Below are 24,755 nucleotides of genomic sequence, written 5' to 3'. Positions count from 1 at the left end.
TGTGCATCTGCACCAAACGTATTAGTATTCTGTATACAGTGGCATAATTCCTTATCTGACATGTTTGAAAGCAGTTTGTCCTGCAAACTTCTAGTCAGTTAATGTGGGCAGTAGCAGGTGGGCCTGAGTCCTTAGTCCTTCACAAATGTGCATGTAAGCCAGTCTGTGATTACCAACTGCACTTATGAATGCCATCCAGGGGCTGGCTGGCCAGAACACCCAGATGCTGGCTTACCTGGATGGCATTCACTGTGCCCTGCCTGGCCTGCAGTAGTCATTCCAGGGTCTGGCCTTCTAATTGGCTTCAGCCTGCCACCCACCCCAAACTCATGCCCATACTCCCGCCCCTTTCCCATCCAAAATCCATCAACCCAGCCCTATCCAAAGCACATGAAAGCATATGCACGCTCCCACAACAACAGCCACAAGCAGCTCATCACATCGACACAGCACAAAACACAGACACACACATGCAAACACCACACACATACCACAAGCACACCCCCAATCAGTGCACTCACCACGACCACCAGCACAACCACAGACACAACACGCACCAGTGCACCAACACCCACACACGCCACAAGCACTTGAAGCACGAAACTGGGAGCAAATTCTACCCTTGGCTTTGTTCTCCATGAGATGTCAGGAGCAAAGCAGTACTGGCTTCTCTCTATTTGAGCCCTCATTTGGCCTAAAACCTGCATATTGTTAGAGATGGCCAAAGAGTCTTGGGAACGGGAAAAAGGCAGCTTCAAACCCCTATTAGAATATGTAATGGGATTAAAAACCTGTCTAAGTCATATAAGAGAAATAACCAGAATGAATCTCGGACATGTCCAATAGGTCCAGAAGATCTAATATGACAAGCAAGCAAAACTCAGAGAGTTTATCACAGGAACAGACAATCAGTAAAATACACCAATTTGAAGATACAGCACATACACCACACCCTCAAGAACCCACACCTTCAAAACACATATGCACAACAGACACAGACACTCCCTCTACCTCCCAAACCCAACTCCCAGAAGAGCACCCTACCCAATTTCCTATTTTTTTCTACTTTTTTCTTTGGCCCTGATCCCTTTCAGACCCTAAACCACTACTCCCAAACCTCTTTCCAGGCCTTCTGCCTCCGAAACCACCCCTTCCACATCCCACCAACCCCTTTCAAATGTAAATCCACTCCTCTCAAACATCTTTCCACCTCTTCTAAATCGCAACCCATCCCTTCCAAATCCCAACCCACCCCTATTAAAAAGCCACCCCTCCCAAACCCACTCATCTCAAACCCAAGGACCCCCCTCCCAGTGAGATCTTTGAGGTTCCTACTATCTGCCCTATAGATGTCCCTTTCAAAGAAGGTTTATTTTGGCAGTGACATTAGGAAGCAAGTAGTGGGCATGCACCCACACAACGAACTACTGGCCTTGTGCCTTTGTTTTTTTCTCCGCTATTTTGCTTATTTACTTATGCGATAGTTATCTCATTTGTATAAAACTTTTTTATTTTGAGAATACCTTTGTCCTGGCCTTATTTTGTGATTGTTGCTAATTGTTTGCTGATGATTTTCTTCCTGTTAATGTGTGTGTCATGCACTTACTCTCATTTGTGACAGTGACAAGCACAGGTTGTATCTTTTAGACATTTTGTCAAAACATACATTAGTGTTGTACATTTGTGATGGACATATTAATTTTGGAGCAAGCATTCATGTTGATATAGGACGCTTACACCAAACTCATATATTTTTCTGTTTTGTGATCGGAGAATGCATGTGTGTTTATTTTGACATGATGTGTCAACAATATACACATATGCATTACACAGGGATCCTGGCACTTGACAGTTAAATGGGATCTTATGTTTGTAATATATTGCACACCCCAAGGGGACATGATTGCAGTTCACCAGTGAAAATTGTAGTACATTCTCTGTACACCCACTTGAAGCATGTTGTAATGTAGCTGCCACATTATCAAGGGATTGTTTTATTCAGATTGGATATATGATTTCAGTTGATACTTTTGAGATTTTGGGCACATTATTGCACACATCTATGCGGACACATTTCTATTTGTAATTGTTGAGAGTTATTGTGTAGCTGTCTGTAACAGGTGTGCCGTTACAGGGTTGCCATCAGCCCGGCAGGTTACCGAGGCAACCATAGACGGCCTCCATCAAGAAGTGCCCCAGGGGCACTTCAAATAGGAGAGATCCGGCGACCTCTGGAGAATTCCGGGGTCAGGAGGAGGAGCTGGCGAGAGATGATGCGGAAGAAGGGAAAGAAGATGTAAGCAATGAGGAAGACGTGGAGGCAAGAAAAGACACGGAGACTCCACAGCAGGATTTGAGAAGCGATACCAACAAGCAGGGAGACGTGAAGGAGAGCGACGAAGAAGAAGAGCAGAGTGGGAAGACGAGAGGAGAGAGCACAACACCTGGAGCAAACACAGACCGGGAGCCAGAGAGAGAGGAGTCCAGCATGAGAAGACCACGCCATGTTCCAGAAGGAACGTGGCTCCACACGGTACGGGCATATATTAATAAAAGAACACCTGTTGGTATTAGGGGACACGAGGGGAAAAGAAGGGAACACGTAGGAGGAATATACTCCTAGATAAGGCGATCAGGTGGGGAAGGAGAACCCCATAAATCACTTCTGCATGCAAGGCACGTGTAACGCACTTGGAGGGATCCCTATCTCACATCCTTCACCCACTCCCCTCCCTGGTGAACCCCAGACTATACTTTATGATAAAACACTTACCTGATACCTGGTCTCCCTCTCTCCCTTCCTTCCGAGGCATATCAGTCAGGAGCTTGAGCCAGGCACCGCCAGTCCCTACATCAGGCCATTCAGAGGATGGAGGAACCAGCCTAGGAAAAGAGAAGAAGGAAGAAGGAACTGTAGTGGATGATAATATTTATGTCTATACAACCCTAAAGAAAAATAAAACAAATACATTTTTTAAATCCCCATCATAAACGGTGTTGCCCATAATTACTCACAGTGTCAGCCTCTTACAGTGTCTATTGCCACGAAGGCAGCAGTCTGTACCAGATGGGTGGGTGCTGCTTATATCTCGAGGTCTGTTCTGATGCATTCTCTGACTACAACATTATACACTTCAGCTTTGTGCAACATTATGGTTGTGTTTGCACAAATTATTGAGCCATGCATGAGTCCAGTATTACTGTGAAGCTACAATTCAGAGGGTAATGTGAAAGCCTGTGACTTACCTTCTGTTCTGCCGACAACAGGGTTAATTTGAATCTTGGCCCTGGCCCAGGAGCAATGGGAGAACTGACAGCAGCGTTTTCATGGCAGCAGGATACATGGGAAGCGTTAAAAGGTGAAATTTGTCCTTATATAGGTCCCAATCTGCAAACTTAGGTGTGGTGGCTTGACTGCCACAGTTGTGTTGGCAGGACTGCACATCATAATTGGCTCAGCAGTAAAAGGGGCTTTCGTCCAGCCACCAAACGCTTTTGCCTATGGCGCTGTCGATATGGGTGAAGATTCTTGATAACAGCCAAACTATGGAACTCTTTATCCACAAACAAAAGATACACTAACAATCATCTCATCTTTAAAAAGTTAGTCAAGAGCCCTTGCACGCATATAGATGTTTACCTATAGATACATTGGTATGGGTATATATATATATATCACACCACAGAAAATGCGTATTTAAGCTCAACTCGATGAAATACTGGGGTTTATTAAAATCCATATGGCATCATTTCGTTCCTTGACACATTTTGGCTCCCAGTAAGCCTTGTTCACAGGTGAGCAGAATGATAGTACAACTTGTTAAGTGCCTTAAATCACAGGAAACATATGACTAAAGGTATAATCCTGCTATTACCACAATGCACCTGCAATGTTAATATCAAATGGAGAACTGAAATGTCTATTTACTTCATGCTTAAGTGGCATCCTGACATCATAGTCTCACAATAACACATATTCTCCAGGTGCATACTATTAAAAAATGAAAGTCACATGTTTTCCCAAAATGTTATACTTGATTAATATACTGTCAACTCCGCTCTACTCCAATGCTGTGAAAGTTCATGTCTCTTGTTGAAACACACAAGTAAATCCGAATCGGCAAGAAAAGAAAATTCTCCACCTGACACCCCTTCTCACCTTTGTGCTTTGAGTGTCAGAGAAATCCTTTATATTGCTTCAGGGCGGGCAGGACATGCTCCCCAAATATGATCCATACAAACAGTCTCCAACAGATGGGAGCCCTTATGCAGAAGCTCATTCTATATCTTTCAGTGTCAGAAACCTTTGCAAAACACACACACTCATTGGATGATGACATCAGTGATGTAATCTGAGAATGTCATGAGCGATGTCATCAGTGATGTCACTGACCACGTCATGAGTGATATGATATGTGAGGTCATAAGCAGTGTATTTCAGGGGCTTAAGGTATATTTAGCTGAGGTAACTATAACTATAAAGTCTCTATAACCTTTCTTTATCTCAGTGAATTTTTAACGTTTGTTAATTCTATTTCCTGACTCTAACATCCCTGTAACCTTTGTTTTTCTTCAGAGAATATCTGAGTTTTTTTTTTAATGTATATATATTACATAGGTAAGCCTTTTTATTGAATGTTTGTCAGTGGATTCAAAACTCATATTTCATAGTAAAGAGGACTTCTCTATGTTTTTTACATCATTGAGGGGGAGTTGCAGGAAACGTAGCTTTATTAAACAAAATAAGACATTCAAATGTATGGTTACCACAGCATTCTTCTTTCTTTAAATGCTGGTAAAGAAGACACTTTCATAATGGCAGTGCTACTCTCAAGGCATTAAATAGCACACTTGACATGCTCATCCTTGCAAGTAGATCCTTGATGCAAGCATCTACCAATTAATCTGCTCTAGTTTGTGAAAATAAACATTGTAAATGCAGAACTCTGTCAATATAAAGTTAAATACACTGTCCAACAGTACACTTTACTTTTCCTTTTTCAGTCATGTCCTCCCTTCATGCTTTTAGGATTCAAAAATCCAGCTCCTCATTTGTGAATTTGCTGCATACTGATTGGCTGGCTAACAATCACAGAAGTATTTCTGTTGCTGCTGCCATTGGACAACATGGTGCACTGAGCACTATGTGGTGATAAATTTAAAGAGCCTAAGGAACAGGGCAAACCTATTCAGGCCCCTTTGGGGAGTGGGGTTGCACCAAAAGGACCGCTCCAGGTATTAAGGTAAACATCAAAAAGTATATTTTTCTCAGAACATTTGCAGATCCTACAATGGATCTGCATGGAAACCACTCTGATCAACTCAGAAACCACTCTGATTGCCGCTAAAGACGATGTCAGGACCATCCTAGACAATGGACACTCTGCCGACCTCATCCTCCTCGACCTCTCAGTGGCCTTCGATACAGTCTCCCACCAGACCATGCTCAAAAGACTTCATCAGAAAAGCATCCAAAGAGATGCCCTGAAATGGATTGCTTCCTTTCTTTCAGGACGGACTCAGACTATCCACCTCCTTCCTATCACCTCTCAACCTAAGTCCATCATCTGTGGAGTTCCCCAAGGATCTTCCCTCAGTCCTACCCTTTTCAGTGCCTACATGACCCCGCCCGCCAGCATTGTAAGAAACCACAGACTGAACATCATCTCCTATGCAGCTTATCCTCTTGCTATCGGAAGACCACTCCAAGTCCAAAACCAACTTCCAACTCTGCATGAGCAGCAAAGCAGTCTGGATGAGGGAGAACTGCCTCAAAACTAACACCAACAAAACTAAAGTCCTAATGGTCGGAACTCAACTTCACCTTGGGACGTCACCTGGTAGGCAATGGACCTACCCCCCCCATTCCCTCCCACCACCATCCCGATAGAACATGCATGCAACCTACGGACCATCATTGACAACAAACTCAGTATCAACACAGTCTCCTCCACTTGCTTCCTCACCCTCCGCCTCCTGCACAAGATCTTCTAGTGTCTCCCCAGCAACACTAGGCGTCCCGTCACCCAACCCCTCATAACCAGCCATCTGCACTATGGTAGCACTCTCTATGCTTGACTCATGGCACACCTCATGAAGAAACTTCCAATCATTCAGAATGCAGCAACAAGACTCATACTCAATGTCCCAGGACGCACACACGTATCCCCTCACCTCAGGATGCTCCACTGTCTCTAAATACACAAACAATGTCAATTCCCCCCTAAAAATCCCTGCACAACCTGGGTCCTGCCTGCCCCAACCGAACTTGCACCAGCTTGCACCAGCCCACTGGGCACCGCCGATCAGCCACCTTCTACCTCACCCATACTCCACACATCCTCAGGAGCAACCACAGATATCGTGTCTTCTCATACCTGCCAGCAAAAGCATGGAATGATCTCCACCTCAACCTCCAGTTCTGCTCCTGTGGATGCCGGGTGTGTATGTGTGCAATTGCCCAGTTTACCCCTCTTGTAAGGGCAGCCTGGGAGGATTACTTGTGCTAAAAAATACATGTAGTGCCTACCTCATTCCTACTTTAAGTTCACTCTGAGGCCACCCATGGCCCCTGACACTACAGTGTCCAGCTCACCCATCCTGGAAGGGCAGTGTAAGGAAATGCCTCCTTGGCATGGTTACCCCCTGATATTTTGCCTTTGCTGATGCTAAGTTATGATTTGAAAGTGTGCTGGTACCCTGCTAACCAGGCCCCAGCACCAGTGTTCTTTCCCTAAACTGTACCTTTGTCTCCACAATTGGCACAACCCTGGCACTCAGGTAAGTCCCTTGTAACTGGTACCCCTGGTACCAAGGGCCCTGATGCCAGGGAAGGTCTCTAAGGGCTGCAGCATGTCTTATGCCACCCTAGGGACCCCTCACTCAGCACATACACACTGCTTCACAGCTTGTGTGTACTGGTGGGGAGAAAAAGACTAAGTCGACATGGCACTCCCCTCAGAGTGCCATGCCAACCTCACACTGCCGGTGGCATACGTAAGTCACCCGTCTAGCCGGCCTTACAGCCCTAAGGCAGGGTGAACTATACCAGAGGTATATTATTCTAAATGAGACTACTGGATTTCTAGGTAGCAGGATCTATAACGGTGTGGGGGACTGAGTCTGACCCACGTGTAAAGAACTCTGTCACCCTAAATCCGGTTTTTGCTCCGGCTAACTAGCAGTGCCTCATTTCTCCCATGTGGAAGGAATGATTCGGCAGCCGAGCGCATGACATCTTTGGAACTTCTCAGGGAAGTCGTGGTCACTCAGATCCAAACCAACTCTCTTATTTCCAATATGATCTCATATACAAATGACAAAGACAGTATACGTTTTATATAATGTTTTTAATAAAACAACTGTATTTTAGATATTAAGGCGTGAGCCGCAATAACCAGAACGATACAACACAGTAGGATTGAAATAGTCACCAGGAGAGTAAAACATAAGAACAAAGCTATCATATTGTCTAACAGTTTCTACTCTCCCTCTGCTTGTTCTATTTAGAGCACAGCATGTTAAGCTTCTAGCTTGCCTATTAGAATCACTGTGGAGACATCAGCCCTCATACCTGAGCAAAGACCTGTGATCTTGGTTCAGCATCTGCAACGAGGCAGTCAGCGTCTAGTTGTGGTTCCCTGGTCGGAATCTCCCTCTGCTTGTTCTATTTAGAGCACAGCATGTTAAGCTTCTAGCTTGCCTATTAGAATCACTGTGGAGACATCAGCCCTCATACCTGAGCAAAGACCTGTGATCTTGGTTCAGCATCTACAACGAGGCAGTCAGCGTCTAGTTGTGGTTCCCTGGTCGGAATCTCCCTCTGCTTGTTCTATTTAGAGCACAGCATGTTAAGCTTCTAGCTTGCCTATTAGAATCACTGTGGAGACATCAGCCCTCATACCTGAGCAAAGACCTGTGATCTTGGTTCAGCATCTGCAACGAGGCAGTCAGCGTCTAGTTGTGGTTCCCTGGTCGGAATCTACATTAGGATTCGCCATTTTATAAAAAATAGCTTCAGGTCAGAGAAGGCACACCAATATCGGGGTTTTCCTTTCAAAGTTCAAGCTTGAACAACCAACCACTAAGCAATAGGAAGCACCTATGCCGTGGTGGCGGAAACCCTCAGCCCCACGGACGTCTCCGTATATGGAACCGAGGAGTCAAAATATATATGAGACCAAGAGAGTCAGTCGGACCTAATCATTAGAGCCAGACCAAACGTTGGCGGCGCCATGTCGCGTGGGCTCTCATTATTCTAAATGAGACTACTGGATTTCTAGGTAGCAGAATCTATAACAATGTGGGGGACTGAGTCTGGCCCATGTGTAAAGAACTCTGTCACCCTAAATCCGGTTTTTGCTCCGGCTAACTAGCAGTGCCTCATTTCTCCCATGTGGAAGGAATGATTCGGCAGCCGAGCGCATGACATCTTTGGAACTTCTCAGGGAAGTCGTGGTCACTCAGATCCAAACCAACTCTCTTATTTCCAATATGATCTCATATACAAATGACAAAGACAGTATAAGTTTTATATAATGTTTTTAATAAAACAACTGTATTTTAGATATTAAGGCGTGAGCCGCAATAACCAGAACGATACAACACAGTAGGATTGAAATAGTCACCAGGAGAGTAAAACATAAGAACAAAGCTATCATATTGTCTAACAGTTTCTACTCTCCCTCTGCTTGTTCTATTTAGAGCACAGCATGTTAAGCTTCTAGCTTGCCTATTAGAATCACTGTGGAGACATCAGCCCTCATGCCTGAGCAAAGACCTGTGATCTTGGTTCAGCATCTACAACGAGGCAGTCAGCGTCTAGTTGTGGTTCCCTGGTCGGAATCTCCCTCTTGCGTGTATTGGGACAAGGAAGTGATTTTATAACTAACATGTCATCGTGATCACAAAATGTCCCTACGCAGGAATGCCAAGTCTAAACTCCTACCACGTCTATCGGCAATGTACCAGACTGTATCCTTGACTGAAGCACAGAGTAAATATGTTATGGAGAACTCCAGTGCTGAAGTAGGCAAAACAGTGTGATATGAATAAAAAAACAACACCGTAGAACTGGCTATTTGAAAAATAACAGTACGGAGCCTAATAAAAAGCATGTAGAGCAAAGTGCACAGAGGCTCTAAGCTGTCAGCAAATGAATAAAATATATTCAGGGCAAAGTGCACAAAGGCCTAAAGCCTGAAGCTAAAGCGCAATGAATACGTAAAACTAACCACACTACACCCTCCCCTTGTCGGTAGCAAGTGGTTCCAATAATATAAAAGGATGCCCCAAATATAAACAATACCTAAAACAATTATTTCGACAAGGTGAGAAGACAACAAAGTCATAAATTTAGGTAACATGTGATCATAAAGCCAAATTCAATATAGTGTAAATTTCGTAAAAATCCAGTCGTCAGATAGAAGCAATAGAACGCAGGAGTTCCTCCACTTCGATATATATCAGTATCGGAAGATCCACGCCACAAAGTACCATGGAGCAGGTGTGATCCAAAGCCCCAAAACCATTCAGGGCGGCACCCCGTGCAGGGCCTATGAAAGAGACAATACCATCTTCCTCCAGGAAGGGAATCTCATAAACTGCCTCACGAAGCAAGCGCATCCGTAGTGCACAAGTCTGGGAATGAGCCCTAATCGGGAACATCAACAGATCAGTATCGACCATTGGAGGGCGCTGCAATGAGAGACAGAGAGCCAGTGCATGTTCAAACGAGCACCAAAGGCATCGAAACACGGGTTGCACACAATCCAAAACCGGTCTGAATGACAGAGACCAGTCACACTCCAAATGTCCCAGGAGTGTCGCTCCAAAATGCTGCATCATGCGTTCACGACACAGCTGCGCTGACGGGAGCAGCAATACAGGATCTCGTCGTGACGGGACAGCCATTGCGAAAAAATAGCAACAACAGCAAGACTCCAGCCAATAAAGCCAAAGTAATCGGGAAACCCCCAAAAATGCTTCCGAAAATAGAATGTATAGCCGAAGGTATCAAACCGAATATGGAAGAGAAGGTTTGAGCAAAACCAACACCAACGACTTTGAAAAAATGTGCAATACCAGCAGTGCTGGATGCATTAAATATACGTCCCACAAGTTCACCGAAGTGATTTGGAAAGTTAGTATTCAAAAGGGACTGTATCTCCGCCGATGACCTTGCCACCTGAAGTGCGTAGGTCTCGCTAGCAGATGTAAGGGCCACATGCTTTTGAAACAATAAAGCTTTTAGCCGACTCAACTTGTCGAAATCAACCTTGGAAGTAGCAATATGAGGCCAGATGTCCGCTACCTCCCTAAATTGAGTGGGGGGAAACAACACATTCCCGCAGCACGTAACAGCCTTGTTGACAACGACGATGTAAACTATTCCGGCACGCATGCCACAGCAGTGTTCGCTGTTAAGAACAATGTAACTGCCGTTAGAAAGCACCTGGAAAGTGTTTTTAATAACCGGGACTGGAACTCCCTTCAGATAACAAGCTAAGTTAGCAATCGAAGCGTTACACGCCCCATGCAAGGACAGCTGTTTACAAACCATTGAATGGCTGATAGAAGCTTCGCATTCGCTGCCGCTAAGAAAAACCTCCTTCAAACCATTAACACATCTGTACTGAAAGGGAAGCTCCCACACCTCGTGTATGTAACTGTCTCCCAATAGTTCATATCTACCCACCGGAATGTGCTTCAAACAAGAAGTAAATTGCAAAGTAGAGATAGGCAAATTAATAACCCCATGAATCAACCATTCAGCTGACGGAATCTCAGCTACCGTGAAAGGCAGTTTCTCTAATTTCTCAATATTTAACATAACATATGTCGCTTCCTTTTTAGCCATCAGTTGTTGTTGACGAGTCAAATTAAAAGAGATAAAGATCTCTCTGGCACGAACGTGCTGCAATGGAACACGACCCGCCTTCAAGGTCTGAAGAGTCCAACCCAGCTGCATGATGGACCGCGTCTGACTCTGCCCATGATATAAAGAAGACATGTCCGATTTAATAATGTCAATGGCAGAGGAAACAATGCTGTCAATCGTGTAAACACGGTCAGAAAGGGTATGCATGCCATTATCAACAACAGACAAAGTCTGCATCAGATTTTCCTGATCAATCTGCCTCAACCGGGCTGCAGCCTCTTGTTGTGAAAGCTTCCAAATCTCATTATAAACCTCGTATAAGAACCTTTTCTTCCGTGGTACTTTGGGACCTGACAAAAAATCTTGTAAATCAGTATCATTAGACAGTAACGTGAGATGTGACTTAACTGCATCCAGCGTGGATGACTTCAACCATTGCTGACAAAGCTTCCCCACACTGTATGTAGTTATAATATCAGCATGTTCTGGTGATACGTATCAAGGGTCTGCCCTACTAGTCCTGAACCCCCCTGAAGAGGTGACAAAACGTTGATGACACACATTAGTGTCTACAGGCCATAATAACCACCCGCCTGGATGTAACGATGAAGTGTTAAGCGTACCATTCTGGACCCAATGTGTAAAGTCACTAAAAGTAGCATTCACATAGTGCTGCCAATTTTTTAATTTAGAAGGGACAGGTATACTAGGCAAAGTCAACTCCCAAATTGTCGCTAAGCCCAAACAGCTAGTCTGTTGTACTGTGTCATTGAGGAAAATCATCTGCACAGGGATAATACATGCTCTAAATAACGTGTCCCGGCCTTGCATTTGCAAATTTTTCGAACCCCAAACACTTTTCAAGTCAACAGTTTTAAACCAGTATTCATATCCCTCGACCGAAAGTTTAGATACAAACAAATTGGAATACAGTAATTTAGTATCGGTCAATAACATTTGCTTATTAGAATACGGTGCAACTTTAAAATAGTAGGACTTAGCATTACGTTGATCATGCCCAGAAAAATATGCAAATTTATCATAATACGTTTTCGAACTCCCTTGTGGAGGAGTCGAGCAATGTTCCCATTGCACATAATTAAACATGGGCTTAGGGCTACTAGCTTTATGAATAAAGTGGTGTCCATAATAGTTGTAACAAAACATGTCACCATGATTATCTCTAAACTGGTAAGCATCATCATCGTCATAGACAGTATAATATTGCAAATCCGTTAGCATAGAATCTACTGTCTTCACATCCCAATCATCAGAAACAATGCCAGGTATAACAATATCATTCATTGATAATTTGAGGACATACGGTATTTGAATCAATTCAGTGGGACCATATATATCAAACATTACTTTATCCCACACAATTCCATCCGGAACTGGTATTGCAGAAATGTTTACAGTGGACAAGTCTCTTCGAACCATATGAGATGAAAAATGCGGTTTTAACACAGTCTCCACGTGCTCAATGTCAGATCGATCAGGAAGAAAATGACCATGTATTATCAGAAAAAAAGTAACCACAAATCCCAACCATAATAAAAGAGTCATCACGGCCAAAAACAGCCAAAAATAGTTCCAAGGAAAAACAAAATATGTGCGTTTAAGCCAACCCAGCAGCCGTCGTGGACCGTGGACAGAAGACATCGAGGACGAGGAGCCGGACACATCATTATCAGCGTTGTTGAAGCAGCCAGAAGCAGTTCTAGCAAAAGGTGCAACTGTGAACAAAGAAGCAGATGGAGGCTCTCGCCGTGGCACGCTATAAACCACATGTTCAGAAACATCAGTAGAACGTACAGCTATTTGATCAAAAGATTCCATATTAATCGCCGTCGGTGGAACAATCGCAAGATCATCATCCACCCTCCCCAAGCTCGGAGAGGAAACGGTGTCGGTGAAAATCACCTGCAGCGGGACTTCTTCCCCAGTAGTGAGAGGGATTCCGGAACTACTGGGTGTCCCTCTTGGTCTGCTGTGCAGAATCGGCCACATGTTGTAACTTAACATTATCAATGGAAACAAAGCGATTTCCTTTGGCCCCTCGCAGTGGCGGTAAAATCACAGTTCTCGTGCCGCTCACCCCCAACACAGGGACAGGTTCTCGATAAGAAGGACCAAATTCTTTTTTAACTGCGACCTTTTCACGCACTAGATCCCCAGTCCTGGGTATCCAACCAGTAGGTGTTACTGGCTCATCCTTAATTCCTGAGGAAGCAGCACTGGCAGAAGAGTTATCTTCACGGAATTGTTGTAAATCCTGCAAAACAGTGACACGATCATTTATGTCAAAGGGCGTATCTGCCACCTCCACACCAGGACCATCTAGTTCAGGAACATACATTTGTGTTCCAAACAGGCGCTCATATGAAGTACGACCCCCCAGTGACCTTTTAGGCAAGTTATTAAGTGCTCTCTGTACTCCATATAGGTGGGCTAGCCAACCACGACCCGTACCTATAACTCTGGCCGTTAAGGACTGCTTTAAATCACGATTTAAACGCTCCACAACAGAATTTCCCTCGGGATGAAATGGAGACGAGAATTGGAGTTGGACCCCCAACGAAGCCATGGTGTCCCTGAATGCCTTAGAGGCAAAAGCAGGGCCCTGGTCCGAATGAAAAGCCGCAACTGCAAATATATCGACAAAGATGCGCAAATCTTTAATAACAGTTTGAGCGTCAGCCGAGCGTTGTGGCCATACCCACACAAATCTGGAGCACGAATCTACAGCAACCAATATATATTTGTATGCACTATCTGGTGTCAGCGGACCACAATGATCCAAGTACACACACTGTAATGGTCTATTTGAAATCAGAAGGGGCGTCTGCTGCGGGCGTCTAGTCGACGATGCTTTAATTTGTTGACAAACGTCACAACAAAGGACATATTGCTTTGTCTCTTTATAGAGACCAGGCCACCAGTAACGAGCCTGTAAAAGTGAAATCGTGGCAGCCACCCCAGCATGTGCAGAAGCCACCCCCTCATGTGCTGCAGAAATCAATTGAGGTCTCTCAATTTTATTGGGAATTTCACGTACACCAATGCCTGGAATTGTAACAGTAGCATTCAGCTCACCATTCAAGCAGTAACTATATTTTGAAGGAAATCCTTTAGAAAAAGGCGTGCCATCAACCGTAGCCGTTATGGCAGCCGAAATTTCTGTGTCTGGTTTGGAACTCGAACGAGTCACTGCGGCCACAGTGGCGACAGCCACTGCCGATTTCGCGGCTTCATCAGCCAAAGTATTACCAGCAACGTGTATTCCAACGCGCTGGTGTCCAAGTGTATGCACAACATGGACTTTAGGAAGCGTTTCCTTCAGATCCGCAACCTTACCCCACAACATTTTATGTTTAATGGTGTTGCCTTTAGAATCTCTGAACCCATTCATCTTCCAATAGTGTAGATATTCGTTGAAAGACTGCACACAGTAGTAGGAGTCACAGACCAGCAAGGTTAAAAGCGCCAGATCCGCGTGCTCCAACGCTAACAATAGAGCTTTGAGCTCAGCCAGCTGTGCCGTGCAATCTCCCAAGGTTTTAGTATAAGTATGTCGGGGGCAGAACACGTCCCCCTCCATAGTGCCGCTCACCACTGCACATGCAGCAGAATACTGTTGTTTAGTCCCAACCGCTGGTTGCGCAGAGCCATCGGTATACATGACCACCTGATATTGGTCAATAGGCAACGTACCAGCAGGAACAGGGTATTCCATTTCATATTGAAGAAATTCTTGAGTCTGCAGTTTAGGGTCAAATATGTAATCTACATCAGTGGCTGTCAAAGACGTAGCCCATTGTATCCATCGCAGTGCAAAGCTTTCGAATTTGGAACACTCGCTTTTGTAACTGCCTCTAAGGCTGGAATTGGGGAAACGACAACGATGCGTTGACCCTGGGCCAGCGGTCTTTCTTTAATAACAGCCATCTGTACTGCAGTGAGAATTTTCTCAGTCTGTGCAAAACGTTGTTCTGCAGCAGAATACAAATGAGACTTGTATGCAATCAGGACTGTCTCCCCCTCATTAAAGGTGACATAAGTAAACCCAACAGCCCCAGGTATCACCCTGATGACTAAATGTGTCTTATTGTCCTGTGTGTGTAAGTGTTTAACTGCTAAGAGATCACTTTGTAATTCTCGTAGTATGTCTGTATGTTCAATCGTCCAAAATCTACTCGAAAAATTCAGGCGAATCAACTCGTATAAGGGTTTTATACGCGTCGCATAATCAGGAATGTAAGTTCTGCCAAAATTCAGAAACCCCAACAATGACTGGAGCTTCCGAACCGTATTAGGAGGCTGCAATAAAGCACATTTCTCCCAAAAATGTGGCGCTAAGCTCTTGCCCTCACTCGACAACTCATATCCCAGGAAAATGACGCTGAGGAAGGCAATCTTCGATTTCTTAAAATTAAACTTATAGCCAATATCAGCAAACCCCACAACAATGCGCGATACACACCTTAGATGTTGCAGAATCTCATCATCCGTCAGATATATGTCATCAACATATGACAATGCTTCAGGGTCGAACTCATGCAGCATTTCAGTGACACGAGCCGAAAACAGTCCTGGGCTAATCTTATACCCCTGAGGCAAACGACAAAAAAATTTCTGAGAGCCAAACGCACTGAAACAGGTATAGTCCCGACTCTCGGGCGCTATATTCTGGCAGAAAAATCCATTCGAGATATCTAATGTTGTCTTGTATTTTTTACGCACTATATTATTCATAAGCGCTGCGCTGTGTGAATTCTGTATTGCATATGTGCGTGTATGACTATTCAAATGTCGGTAATCCACCACTATCCTATATGAATGGTCTGGTTTAGCAACCGGAAACAAGGGATTATTCATCGGCGAGACACAGGGCTCAATTACACCCTGATACTCCAATTGTGTAAGAATTTTCCTAACCGATGCCCTTGCTTCAAATTTGATAGGATACTGCGGTTGTGGCTGAGGTTCGCCCTTTATCGGAATTACATGATAAGGTGATTGTCTGTCCCACCCACGTTATTTCTATACAAGGCGGGAGCCTGTGCTAGAGCCCATGATTTACTATAGGACTCCGCTAGTTCTCTCGGAACAAGTGGTGAGAAGGAAGGTGTAATAACCTCCTCCCCAACCGGACAGTCGCGAACAAAGTCAGGTGGCCAATCCTGTTCGGCCAGCAGAACATCATATGATTTTACCACATGGTCCCAAAAAATGGTGTTTATAATACGGTCAATGTCCCCTTCCAATCGCAGAGTCACTTCATATACTCTATCAGGATCAGAGACTCGCATATCCGCCGTCTCGACTTGTATGAAGTCATCAGTTGCTTTCACCTCCAGATGCTCTAGAAGACTCCGGCGAACTATTGTGACCTCTGCCGCGCTGTCTAACAGTGATAACGCCCATGTCTTGTTCGTCAAGAGAACTCTCTTCTTGAGCTGCATGTCTAACTGAGACTGCTGCCACTTTCTTCTTTTTAAATTGCTGTTTTTGTTGCAGCTGTTTCTCTTCTTGTTTAATAGAAACCTCCGCTGAGCGTTGTGAATCCTGTCTCGGTTTCACGTACTCCATCCTCCGCTCTGACCGCCCACCTCTCTCACTTCTCTTTTCCGAGGAGTCCTGAAAGGAACGAGATTGGCGTGTATCAGTATATTGATATCTATCAGGCGTCTTCAAAGTATCCCTATTCCTGAGATTATACTTATTCTGTGGGGTCTCCGGTTGCGGAGACTGCCCACCATCTTTCTTAGGTGTTTGCTGTTTCTTTACTCAGCGCTTTTTCGAACCCTCAGGTTGTTGCTGTTTAGCATTATCTTTATTATTTTTACCCTGTAACTGGGGTTTTTGTGGTCTAGCCCCTAGGCTATCACGACCAATACTAGAATATGTTTCCGCTATTATTCTCGGAAGCTCCCGCTCCTGATTAAGCAGCGGAACATCCCGAAGACGCATTCGCACTGCTAGTGCTACTGCCTCTCCTTTGAGATTACTCAAAATAATAGAAGAAACTGTGGCAAAATTGCCCAGCAACTGCATGCCCAAATCTAAGGCAGGGGCAGCCCCATATTCATCTTGAATTTGTTTAAGCACGTCCGGTAAATTAGCTAATGTCGGTGTACCGTGTGCCGTAGTGTAGAGCGCGGCAAACACAGTGCCCCAGGTATTACAAAGGTCCACCGGAGGAACCATCCCATACGGCAAACACATCGTCAAAATTCTATGTTTATCCTGAGGTCCCGTATGGGGAAATACTGCTTCCAGCGTATTAATTTTTTGCGCCAGCCAAAATGGAGTCTCCTCTCGTTTAGCCGGTACTTTACCCATAACAGAGTGTACAGTGGCCGGATTAATACCCGGAACCACTGCCTGTGGGTGCGCTGGAGCAGCACGCGCTGCGTTTGTATTCAGTGTCTGCATTACAAACTGAACTAATCGTCTATATGTAGCCGTTAAGTCTGTATATAAACGACAAACTTCAACCACTGCCAATTGAGCAACCGCAGGATGAGGTGTGTATGTAGCCAATAAAGGCCAGGTAGGACCATCATTACTCAGCGGACCTAACCTAACTTGTGCTACTGTGTGTGGGAGGGCGCCATCAAGCCAATTATGGTGTTCTTGATAAGATAGAGGTATTTCTAAATAAGCGTAAGCCCTGTATTGTCCAGGGACATTCGCAACAGTGTATTCGTGAAAAGTATTTGTACCCCCATCCACTGCTGGAAATCCGACCCAAGAATAAAAAAGTTCCGTTCTATAGGCTGCATGGGCGTCCACCACAAAAGTGACTGGAACCCCCTGGACTGTCAGTCCATGTGTCAACAGATGTCCCGTGAGCGGGTGACGCATATTAATTGCTATATTCACTACATTAGGATTCGCCATTTTATAAAAAATAGCTTCAGGTCAGAGAAGGCACACCAATATCGGGGTTTTCCTTTCAAAGTTCAAGCTTGAACAACCAACCACTAAGCAATAGGAAGCACCTATGCCGTGGTGGCGGAAACCCTCAGCCCCACGGACGTCTCCGTATATGGAACCGAGGAGTCAAAATATATATGAGACCAAGAGAGTCAGTCGGACCTAATCATTAGAGCCAGACCAAACGTTGGCGGCGCCATGTCGCGTGGGCTCTCATTATTCTAAATGAGACTACTGGATTTCTAGGTAGCAGGATCTATAACAATGTGGGGGACTGAGTCTGGCCCACGTGTAAAGAACTCTGTCACCCTAAATCCGGTTTTTGCTCCGGCTAACTAGCAGTGCCTCATTTCTCCCATGTGGAAGGAATGATTCAGCAGCCGAGCGCATGACATCTTTGGAACTTCTCAGGGAAGTCGTGGTCACTCAGATCCAAACCAACTCTCTTATTTCCAATATGATCTCATATACAAATGACAAAGACAGTATAAGATTTATATAATGTTTTTAATAAAACAACTGTATTTTAGATATTAAGGCGTGAGCCGCAATAACCAGAACGATACAACACAGTAGGATTGAAATAGTCACCAGGAGAGTAAAACATAAGAACAAAGCTATCATATTGTCTAACAGTTTCTACTCTCCCTCTGCTTGTTCTATTTAGAGCACAGCATGTTAAGCTTCTAGCTTGCCTATTAGAATCACTGTGGAGACATCAGCCCTCATACCTGAGCAAAGACCTGTGATCTTGGTTCAGCATCTACAACGAGACAGTCAGCGTCTAGTTGTGGTTCCCTGGTCGGAATCTACATTAGGATTCGCCATTTTATAAAAAATAGCTTCAGGTCAGAGAAGGCACACCAATATCGGGGTTTTCCTTTCAAAGTTCAAGCTTGAACAACCAACCACTAAGCAATAGGAAGCACCTATGCCGTGGTGGCGGAAACCCTCAGCCCCACGGACGTCTCCGTATATGGAACCGAGGAGTCAAAATATATATGAGACCAAGAGAGTCAGTCGGACCTAATCATTAGAGCCAGACCAAACGTTGGCGGCGCCATGTCGCGTGGGCTCTCATTATTCTAAATGAGACTACTGGATTTCTAGGTAGCAGGATCTATAACAATGTGGGGAACTGAGTCTGGCCCACGTGTAAAGAACTCTGTCACCCTAAATCCGTTTTTTGCTCCGGCTAACTAGCAGTGCCTCATTTCTCCCATGTGGAAGGAATGATTCGGCAGCCGAGCGCATGACATCTTTGGAACTTCTCAGGGAAGTCGTGGTCACTCAGATCCAAACCAACTCTCTTATTTCCAATATGATCTCATATACAAATGACAAAGACAGTATAAGTTTGATATAATGTTTTTAATAAAACGACTGTATTTTAGATATTAAGGCGTGAGCCGCAATAACCAGAACGATACAACACAGTAGGATTGAAATAGTCACCAGGAGAGTAAAACATAAGAACAAAGCTATCATATTGTCTAACAGTTTCTACTCTCCCTCTGCTTGTTCTATTTAGAGCACAGCATGTTAAGCTTCTAGCTTGCCTATTCGAATCACTGTGGAGACATCAGCCCTCATACCTGAGCAAAGACCTGTGATCTTGGTTCAGCATCTACAACGAGGCAGTCAGCGTCTAGTTGTGGTTCCCTGGTCGGAATCTCCCTCTGCTTGTTCTATTTAGAGCACAGCATGTTAAGCTTCTAGCTTGCCTATTAGAATCACTGTGGAGACATCAGCCCTCATACCTGAGCAAAGACCTGTGATCTTGGTTCAGCATCTGCAACGAGGCAGTCAGCGTCTAGTTGTGGTTCCCTGGTCGGAATCTCCCTCTTGCGTGTATTGGGACAAGGAAGTGATTTTATAACTAACATGTCATTGTGATCACAAAATGTCCCTACGCAGGAATGCCAAGTCTAAACTCCTACCACATCTATCGGCAATGTACCAGACTGTATCCTTGACTGAAGCACAGAGTAAATATGTTATGTAGAACTCCAGTGCTGAAGTAGGCAAAACAGTGTGATATGAATAAAAAACAGCACCGTAGAACTGGCTATTTGAAAAATAACAGTACGAAGCCTAATAAAAAGCATGTAGAGCAAAGTGCACAGAGGCTCTAAGCTGTCAGCAAATGAATAAAATATATTCAGGGCAAAGTGCACAAAGGCCTAAAGCCTGAAGCTAAAGCGCAATGAATACGTAAAACTAACCACACTACAAGGGCATATGCAAAACCTTAGACATTGTAAGTGCAGGGTAGCCATAAGGGTATATGGTCTGGGAGTCTGTCAAACATGAACCCCACAGCACCATAATGGCTACACTGAAAACTGGGGAGTTTGGTATTAAACTTCTCAGCACAATAAATGCACACTGATGCCAGTATGCACTTTATTGTAAAATACACCTAGAGGGCATCTTAGAGATGCCCCTTGAAAACATACCTGACTTCCAGTGTGGGCTGACTAGTTTTTGCCAGCCTGCCACACACCAGACATGTTGCTGGCCACATGAGGAGAGTGCCTTTGTCACTCTGTGGCGAGGAACAAAGCCTGTTCTGGGTGGAGGTGCTTCTCACCTCCCCCTGCAGGAACTGTAACACCTGGCGGTGAGCCTCAAAGGCTCACCCCCTTTGTTACAGCGCCAGTGTCACAATGGTGACAGACAAACTGGTTTCCCCAGGACAATACCTGACTGGACAAACTTATCCAGTCACCAACGCTGACAATCAGACTAAAGTACATCCCAGGGCTGTGGTAACTTTAGAATGGGGAGGGGTCACTGGCCTGAAACAGGTGGTAGTCTCCTCTGCTATCCCAGTAGACTGTTTGCTTGGAAATTACCTGGAGTCCTCAGCATGGGCTGAGGTAGAACTCAAAACCCCTGCAGCCATGCTGGGTATCCCTGAACTGGTGTGTGTCAAGACAAGGGCACAGTGCAAGGCTCAGGGAGAAAAAGAGGTGTTGGAGTCTGGAATAATGGACCAACCCTCCAAGAGAAAAGGAAAGAAGACTGGGGAACCAGCTTCAATACAGCAAAAGAAAAAGAACCTCTCTTCCCAGGAAGTTCTACCCTTGTAGCCGGCAGACGGATGTTCCGGCTACATTAAAGACAGAATCAGAATCAGAAACGAAGTCCCGATTCTCTTTCCCGTCCGACGCCCTGTCCGGCGTCATGACAACACGGACGCGGCCTGCCTCGCTGGGAACCCGGATATCCGGGTTCCCGAGGCACTAAAGGTCAACGACGGACTACGGGCGGCGCGCGTAGCTGCTGAAGGAGACGCCGGAGGAGAGAAAGGAAAGGAGAAAGGAGGACCCGAGAAGAGCGGAAGACATTCGACCATGGAGGAGCTGCGGAAATCGGCTGTCCTGGACCTGGCAGAAACCAGAGAGGTTTCAGAAGGGCGTGAACTCCACCACGTCCCCGGAGAGACGTGGCTCGACCAGGCACGGTCCTACATAAAGGACAGTTTCTGGTTAAATAAGGGAAGGGAGGGGACTACGAGAGAGGAACGGGAGAGGGGAGGTAGGGGAGGAGAGGAGGCGAGGGGTGCAGGGAGAGGGGAGGAGAGGGAAGGAAGAACGGCACTAAAGAATAAGAGCACTAAAAAAGATGAAATAAGAGCACTAAAGAATAAGAACATTAAAGAAGAGAAAGAAGGGAATGAATGAAGTGAAATAAGAGTACTAAAGGAACGGAAGTAAGAGCACTCAAAGAGACTAAACCCTGTCACTCCTGAAGACACTCAAAGGTGACTCTCTTGTACATTCTGACCACCCGGTCATCACGCTATTCTAGGGGACGGGATATCTCTCTCTTTCTCTCTCTCTCTCTCTCTCTAAAGCCCTAGACTCACCCATATCTCCGTTCCTCTTGTTTCCGGTACACCTGGGAGTCCCACGAAGAGTACCTTCGCCGGTCAAGAGGAACCCTGGGAAAGAAGAGACAACATAGCGCTGAGAGTCCACAAGCCATAGACCTTTGAGCAATAACACTGACACTTAAGATTAAATAAAACCATCGTTCACACCCCACCTGAGCCTCATAGTCCTTATTATTGCCACACCCACTCCCACAGTGGTGTCAGAAGTGGGTCTTCCAACAGTGTGCGATAGAGGACAGACCCAAAGGTGAAAATGGGGGGAAAAACCCACTTTGGAGGACATGATCCAGCAGCTAGCTGAAGGGCAGCGCCACCTTCAGCTAGAATGGGAGGCCCAACAGAGGGAAGCTAAAGAAGACAGAGAGGCCCTGCAAAGTGCGTTAAAGAGCCAGGCCACCATCATGGCCAATAATCAATTAGTACACGAAACAGCCCTCCAAAAGCTTACTGACAGAATTGCAGCTAGCAAGGTTCACCCTAATGTGCCTAGTTCTGTTCTCCAGAAGTATCAGGAGGGGGAGGATCCCAACGCTTTCTTTACCAACTTTGAAATAGTGGCCTCCTCTGCCCAATGGCCCGAAGAACGTTGGGGTCAATACGTAGCGCCATTACTGGCAGGTATTCTCTAAACTGCCTATCAAGCTGCAAATCCGGATGGTGCCACTCCCTATAAAGACATTAAAAAGAGCATATTGGAGAGAGTAGGTCATGATGCTGAGTACTACCGCCTACGGTTTCGGAAGATAAAATGGGGGCCTACGGAAGACCCCCAGACATTTTATTATAAAGTAAAGGACCTGGGATTGAAATGGCTGGGGCCTATAGGAACAGAGAGGGAAGGCATTATAAAGGCGGTGATTTTGGAGCAATATTTAGAATCCCTCCCTCCCTCCACTCGGAGTTGGATACGTCAACACCCTAATGTCAATACGGCTATGGCCGTGGACTTAGCCTGTGCCTACCACCGATCGACTGAATTTAAGAGTGGGATCCCTAAGACACTGAATAGACCTTCACCCATACCTCAAAGAAAGGCACCCCTCCAACACTTACCTATCATTGAAGTCCCTTTTTCTAGAATTGGCATGGACTTATTAGGCCCGCTTCTCCCATCCACCAAAGGACACACTTATATTTTAGTTCTCGTTGACTATGCCACCCGGTACCGTGAGGCTATACCCCTTTCTAGCATGACGACTAAAAATGTAGCCCAAGCTATGATCACCTTCTTTGCCAGAGTCGGGTTTCCCAATGAAATCCTGACGGATAAAGAGACACCTTTCATGTCTTTGTTAATGGCCAATATTTGTAAGACTTTAGGGATCAAACAGCTCAAGGCCTCAGTTTATCATCCCCAGACGGCCGGTTTAGTTGAAAGGTACAACCGCACCATAAAAACATTTTTAAAGAAAACGGTCTCAGAATCTGGGCGGGATTGGGACCGAAAACTTCCCTTAGTCCTTTACGCCATAAGATCACATGAACAGGCCTCTACCGGACATAGCTCCTTCGAACTCGTCTTTGGACGACAACCCCGTAGCCTGCTGGATATGGCGGTGGAGATATGAGAAGAAGAGGGGGAAGGAGAAAAACCCTTATTAGATTACATATACAAACTTAAATACCACCTGCAAACAGTATGGGAGGACGTGCGTAGACATATGGAAAAAGCTCAAAATACCCAAAAGAAATATTATGACAGAGGAACAAAAACACGATACTTACAACTTAACGATGAAGTTCTTATATTAAGACCCTGTTCAGACAATAAACTCTTGGCCAAGTGGCAGGGCCCATATACCATATTAAAAACAGTTTCCCCTGTTACTTACCTGGTGGAAATATCTAAAAATCCAAATAGAACACAAATTTACCACATTAACCTGTTAAAAAAATGGGAAGAACCCACTATCATTCCAAATCAGTCGGCTACCGGATTCCTAATAACCCCTGAAAACCCCCTAGACATTAAGCTGTGTCCCACCAGCACCGATATAAATGCAGAGACACCCCACATTAATTCCGACATCACAGGAGAACAGCTAAATCAACTAAAGAACCTTTTAAAACGACATAGTCAGTTTTTCTTGGGAAAACCTGGTAAAACACATTTGATCCATCATCACATAAGAACTCCTGAGGGGAAGGTGATAAGACTGCGTCCTTATCGTATCCCAGAGGCCCGCCGGCATTTAATTGAAGAAGAGGTACAATCTATGTTAAAATTGAAGGTAATAGAGCCATCTACAAGTCCTTGGTGTTCCCCCGTCGTGCTTGTCCCAAAACCGGACGGTTCAGTAAGATTCTGTATTGACTTCTGCCGTCTAAATGAAATTTCCCTATTCGATACATACCCTATTCCCAGAGTGGATGACCTATTGAACGATTAGGCAAAGCCCAATATATGTCAACACTTGATTTAACAAAAGGGTACTGGCAAATACCCCTAGAGCCAGCCGATCGGAAAAAACTGCCTTCTCCACACACTCGGGACTCTACCATTTTACGGTACTCCCGTTCGGTCTCCACAGGGCTCCAGCTACTTTTCAAAGGTTAATGGACCATCTCCTACGACCTTTCCAAAAGTATGCTGCCGCCTATTTAGACGATATTGTGATCTTCAGCGAAACATGGGAGGACCATCTTGTCCATCTCCATGATATATTCCAGGCATTACATGCAGCCGGTCTCACAGCCAATCCAAAAAAATGCCATCTGGGCTATGACCACATCGCTTATCTGGGATACTTTATAGGGAAGGGCCAGCTCCGACCCCAGAAGAGCAAGATAGAGGCTATCCAGCAAGTTCCTACCCCCACAACAACAAAAAGAACTTGGCTCCTTTTGAGGGTTGATAGGTTATTATCGACGTTTCATACCTCGATATTCCACTTTGGCCGCCCCCCTCACAGACCTCCTTAAAAAAAACTACCGTCTAAAATAACGTCCCTGTCGGAAGCCCAACATGCTAGCTTTCATCACTTAAAATCCTGTCTCACTACAGAACCGGTCATACGGTGTCCTGATTTCACT

General features: G+C 45.1%; 1 protein-coding gene across 1 annotated transcript in view; it reads left to right on the top strand.

Annotated features, from left to right (window-relative positions):
• The window catches only part of LOC138246883 (uncharacterized), a 69,714-nt gene that overhangs the window by 578 nt on the left and 44,381 nt on the right, over positions 1-24,755 (top strand). The window contains exon 3 of the mRNA XM_069201632.1: positions 2,215-2,533. Within this exon, the coding sequence (XP_069057733.1) occupies positions 2,215-2,533 (319 nt within the window). The remainder of the gene's footprint in view (positions 1-2,214; positions 2,534-24,755) is intronic.

The sequence above is a fragment of the Pleurodeles waltl genome, chromosome 7 (genome assembly GCF_031143425.1).
Source record: "Pleurodeles waltl isolate 20211129_DDA chromosome 7, aPleWal1.hap1.20221129, whole genome shotgun sequence".
NCBI classification, from domain to species: Eukaryota; Metazoa; Chordata; class Amphibia; order Caudata; family Salamandridae; genus Pleurodeles; species Pleurodeles waltl.
The sequence above is the reverse complement of the archived record's forward strand: the minus strand, read 5'-3'. Positions and strand labels throughout refer to the sequence as shown.